Source organism: Theropithecus gelada, chromosome 7b (assembly GCF_003255815.1).
Source record: "Theropithecus gelada isolate Dixy chromosome 7b, Tgel_1.0, whole genome shotgun sequence".
NCBI classification, from domain to species: domain Eukaryota; kingdom Metazoa; phylum Chordata; class Mammalia; order Primates; family Cercopithecidae; genus Theropithecus; species Theropithecus gelada.
Window position 1 is genome coordinate 24,246,123 of NC_037675.1, and position 5,330 is coordinate 24,251,452.

The 5,330-nt window shown below is 46.2% G+C and overlaps 1 protein-coding gene and 1 pseudogene across 6 annotated transcripts in view; both read right to left on the reverse strand.

Moving 5' to 3' along the window:
• Nucleotides 1-451: 451 nt before the first annotated feature.
• Nucleotides 452-5,330, reverse strand: part of C7BH14orf93 (chromosome 7b C14orf93 homolog) — a 25,639-nt gene continuing 20,760 nt past the window's right edge. For 4 of the 5 annotated variants that reach the window (XM_025391064.1, XM_025391068.1, XM_025391066.1 and 1 more), the window contains 4 exons: nt 3,623-3,684; nt 3,299-3,402; nt 1,468-1,580; nt 454-1,199 (listed from right to left, as the gene is read on the reverse strand). In XM_025391064.1, the coding sequence (XP_025246849.1) occupies nt 780-1,199; nt 1,468-1,580; nt 3,299-3,402; nt 3,623-3,684 (699 nt within the window). In that variant the 3' untranslated portion in view covers nt 454-779. Of the gene's footprint in view, nt 1,200-1,467; nt 1,581-3,298; nt 3,403-3,622; nt 3,685-5,330 lie in introns of all 5 variants that reach the window. The other variant, XM_025391067.1, reaches the window with a different exon arrangement.
• Nucleotides 4,389-5,149, reverse strand: LOC112628318 (annotated as a pseudogene). Its single transcript, XR_003120418.1, has one exon. The product of XR_003120418.1 is annotated as a 40S ribosomal protein S3a pseudogene (transcript).

A 5,330-nucleotide genomic window follows, 5' to 3' on the forward strand; every position in this document is an offset into this window, starting at 1 on the left:
TTTTGCTTTTCAATCCATCCAAAATGCACACCCCTTCTTCAAAATACAGCTTGGCTAACAGGACCAAGAAATAGCTGCAAAGCTGTGTATTTTGCTTGGTCACATAGTGGGAGAGAGGCTGCCAGTGAGACATGGGAACTCTTTAAGCCTAATTTCCTCATCTGCAAGATAGGAATAGTAAAATTTTTCTCATGTAATTCAATAAGCAATAGCTATTATATCAGGATCCCAGTTCCCCAATAGTGAGAACTTGTGTTCCTCTGGTCAGAAGACTCAAGCTCATGACTGAAACTGCCCACCAGGTGGCGGTATTAACCTGGACTGCTCCTGTTCAGTTTCCACTGCAGAGCAAGACCAGTAGTCATGGGGAAGCAAAAGGTGCAACCTGGGCTGCTTCCTCAGAGCTTTGGGTGGAACTGGGCAGGGGCAGAAACAACTCAGAGACGGGGCATATGTCAAGAAGGCCTCATGTTTCTTGGACCCATCCTCCTCCTTTTCTCATCCCAGGCTTCTCTGAGACACTGTTTATGCTGAGGAATAAACATTTTCTGGCTTACTGTTCACACAGGAGGGAGTTTCTCCCCTTCTAGATAAGTTTTTATCCCACCAGAGTGTTCTGCTTCCACTTCCAGTAGAGACTGTGTTTAAAAAAAAAAAAAAGAGGCAAATGTGCTTTCTCAGACTGCACAGAGCATCTCATTATTTTGTGAAGCCCCATGGCCACCTATTTCTGAGACATGGGGCATGGCGGAAGCCAGAGTTATTCTTGGCTGTAGATTTTATTCATCCTTTTCCACCTTGATTTCAATGAATGAGTTCAAGTCAGGACAGCAGGTTTTGTGGGGTTGGTCAAAAGATGGGGAGACAGGTGCATTCTCATCCCCTCCCTCATCTTCCTCTTCTTGGAAATTAGGATTGTAAAGTTCTGGTGGAAGGAGCTGGGCTTCAGCAGAAGGCAGTCTGTCTGAGGGAGGCCCATACACACGGTTGGCTTTGGTGCCATGCTTAGAGTTAGCATCCAGGTGGTAGCAGAGCTCTGTGAGGCGCTGGGCCCGGAAACGGGGAGGGCGGGCCACCCACACACCTGGCTCATTAAGACTGTCCTCTTCATCTGACATCAGCTCCTCTGTCACATCCTTCCACAGACGTTGGTCCTCAGGTCCAAAATGCCTCATGATACTGGATCGGTTGGCAAAAAGCTAAGGCAGGAACCCAGGAGATAGATTAGGAAGGTAAACATTCTATGGATTAGATTTGGGGAAGAGGTTTGGTGGGGAAGGCTGTGTAAAATCTGTGCCTAAGTGAACCCAGTTCCCAAGTCAGATCTTAGCACTGGCTCACTGTTCTTCTCTATCTTCCTACATTCCTGGCTCTCAACCCTATTCTCAGATGCCATGTCCTCTGGCCCTTCCCACTCAGGGAAGGGTTTAGAGTTTAGTTTCTTGAAAGAAAGGCCTAGAAACCTACCCGATATCGGCGACTTCGAAGTTTCTTCTCCTCTTTTTCCTTCAGGCCTTTAAAGGGATTCAGGGAGTTGCGATACTCACGCCTCTTAGTAAGGAAGTAGGCCACACAGGCTCCTGAGGGGGAGGGAAGGAAGGGAGCAAAAAGGAGGGTCCTCTAGAGTAGTGGTCCTCAGCCCGTTTTTCTGCCCTAACACTAATGAATGGGAGGTTGGGGATCACTACTTAGATGATGGGCTTTTTTTTTTTTTTTTTGAGACACAGTTTTGCTCTTGTTGCCCAGGCTGGAGTGCAGTGGCACAATCTCGGCTCACCACAACCTCTGTCTCCTGGGTTCAAGCGATTCTCCTGCCTCAGTCTCCCGAGTGGCTGGGATTACAGGCATGTGCCACCACACCCGGCTCTTTTTAGTAGAGACGGGGTTTCTCCAAGTTGGTCAGGGTGGTCTCGAACTCCTGACCTCAGGTGATCTACCTGCCTCGGCCTCCCAAAGTGCTGGGATTATAGGCGTGAGCAACCGCACTTGGCCTAGATGCTGGGCTTTCTTGGCATAGACATTAGCGTCTATTCACTCCTCTTTGGTTTAGGTTTCTTTTTATTTATTTATGATTTTGTTACGAGGCAGGGTCTCGCTTTGTCACCCAGGCTTGGGGGCAGTGGCATGGTCATAGCTCACTGCAGCCTCAAACTTCTGGGCTTAAGTGATCCTCCAGCCTCAGCCTCCTGAGCAGCTGGGACTACAGGTGCACACACCGTGGCCGGCTAATTGGTTTAGCTTTCTTTGCCCACCTCCATCTCCAACACTAACTCCTCCCAAATATCTCCCACTGGAAAAAGACAACTCCACTTGCTCCTGTGTCTCCCAGCTCCCTCCACCAAATAAAACCTACCTCTTCTTGGGTGTGGTGGCTCACACCTGTAATCCCAACATTTTGGGAGGCCTCCTGCTGAGGCAGGAGGATTGCTTGAGCCCAGGAGTTTGAGACCAGCCTGGGCAACATAGTAAGACTCAGTCTCTATTTTTTAAAAAAATTAAAAAACAACAACAATCTACCCCTATTGCCACTCTTGATATAAGATTACAAGTATTTTTTCTTTTTTTTGAAACAAGGTTTGCCCACACTGGAGTTCAGTGGTACAATCTTGGCTCACTGCAACCTCCACCTCACAGGCTCAAGCAATCCTCCTGCCTCAGCCTCCCAAGTAGCTGGAACTATGTCATGCATGCCACCCCGCCCAGTTGATTTTTATTTTTGTTTGTTTGTTTTTGGTAAAGATGGGGTTTCACCATGTTGCCCATGCTAGTCTCGAACTCCTGGGCTGAAGCAATCCTCCTGCCTTGGTCCCCCAAAGTGCTAGGATTACAGGGATGAGCCATGGTACCTGGCCCTACCAGTACTTTTTCAGCAGAAGCTTTTGTAATACTTCAGTGTTAGCTACAAATAACAAAAGAGAGCAAGGAAAGAGAAAGCCTGGGAAATAATATTTAGGGACCAAGGGGCAGGCCTGGCTTCTGAACATAACACCTCCTCATAACACCTTAGATTCCTCCTTCTTATAATACCTTAGATTCAAGACCTGCATAAACAGAATACATGATGGTGTTCTAGCCCTTTCCTTCTCTCATTTTCATTTCAGACTGAGAGGGAAACAGGCAATTTGAGATAATTCTATGAATATATTTTAGGTGAGAATAGCCAAAAAAAGTTTCAAATCCACTATTTTCAAAACCACCTAAATCATCTCTATTATTCCTCTTCTCCTCTGACCAAGAAAGAGGAGTGGGAGGAGAGGGGGAGAAAGGATGGCATAGGAGTTAAACCAGTTTTTCTCACCTTTTAGCTCCTTATCAGTGTAATTGTGGGGACTGGTCACCAGCTCTTGCTTGAGCTTTTCCAGAAGAAACTTCACTACTGAAATATTCCAAGAGGACTTGATGCTGCCACAAAGAGAAGAGAATGAATAAGGTTGTTGGCTTTGTAAGAGCCAGACAAACAGAGGTACCCGGCACTAATCAACTTTGTGGCAAATCCCTCCATGGCCTAAGAAGGTATGGTGAGATCAAAGCCTGAGTCTCATTGCTGTATTGGAGCATCCCCCTCTACTTCCCTGTCCTCAGCAAAGTACCTTCTCATTCTTTTTCCTCAAGGGGACCATACCTTTCAGACCCATTGAATCTCTTGTCATTGGTGATGTGGTTATGCACATTGTGGACCAGCTTCTAGGGGAAAAAAAGAAAACATAGTCAAGCCAAGAGTGGATATTATGAAAACTCTCCTCTGGTCCCTACTGTAAAAAGGCATTGTCCCTAAGGGGCTCTCTGCCTGAATCCTTCCCATAGCCTAGGTACCATTTCAGTAGATGCCCTTTCTAAGCCAAGAGCCTATCCAAGTTACTATTTCAAGTGGGGTCTTCCCTGACTTTTCATTTCATGTGTGTCAGGATTCCAGGATCATCCCTGGCCTTACTTCTGCTCCTGAGTAGTGTGATCACTAGGGCAGAGGGTCTCAAACATTTCCATGAACATACCCCTGATACCTGAGAAAGCAAGTATATACTAGGAGTACTGCGAGTGAACATTTCTTTTTTACTTTTCTTTTTTTTTTTTTTTGAGACGCAGTCTTGCTCTGTCACCCAGGCTAGAGTGCAGTGGCGCGATCTCGGCTCACTACAACCTCCGCCTCCCAGGTTCAAGCAATTCTCCTGCCTCAACCTCTCAAGTAGCTAGGATTACGGTCACCTGCCATCATGCCTGGCTAATTATTGTATTTTTGCAGAGATGGGGTTTCACCATGTTGGCCAGGCTGGTCTTAAACTCCTGCTCTCAGGTGATCTGCCTACCTTGACCTTCCAAAGTGATGGGATTACAGGCATGAGCCACCACGCCCAGCCAAGTGAACATTTCTTTTTTTTTTTTTCCTTTCCCACAAATAGCACTTTTTATTTGACACTAATTGAAGTCTGAACTTTAAACAGATTCTTGGACTGGTGGTTCATATCCATCAGCTCGTTCAACTTTAGCACCTGTCTCGTCCCCAGTGGCTTTTCCAGAACTCCAGCCTTCACCATGAAGCTCCATGAGCTTTCCCAATTCAAACTTGGGCTTCTTCAGCATTTTTACTTTTCTAACGAAGACATCATGGAGAGGATAAATAGATTGGCAAGCCTTTTCTATGTCTTTTCCAATGCTGTCTGGAATCAATTTATTGACCACTTCTTTCAAGTCATTTGCACCTCTCGGGTCATGATTTCCATCATCTTCTTCTGGATTTGGCGGACCTGTTGGTGCTAAGCATAAGAGGTCTTCTGTATCTGATTGTTGCGTTTTTTATAAAACCAACACAGAACAGACGAAGCAAGTAACCATTGGTAGTCTTGACGTCAACATGAGCTTCAATCATTGTCTGCCACTTTTTGACCATGGAATACATTTTGTCACGGGTAAGATTCATGCCATGGAAGTTAATCAGGCAGTTTTTGCCTTGAACATCTTCAGTAATCAGCTTGAATTTTCTAAATGCAACTTCATCATTCTGCAAATCAGCAACACTCACTTCAAACACACGACCCTTGAGACCATCAGATGCAATTTTGGTTCCTTGGGTCCTGGTGACGAGCGTCTTTCCAGTATTTCTTATATTGAACATAGCAGGTGCTTTCACATCATACCAATCTTTCTTAGAAAATGGATCGCCGGGCGCGGTGGCTCAAGCCTGTAATCCCAGCACTTTGGGAGGCCGAGGCGGGCGGATCACGAGGTCAGGAGATCGAGACCATCCTGGCTAACATGGTGAAACCCCGTCTCTACTAAAAATACAAAAAAAAAAAAGGGCGTGGTGGCGGGCGCCTGTAGTCCCAGCTACTCGG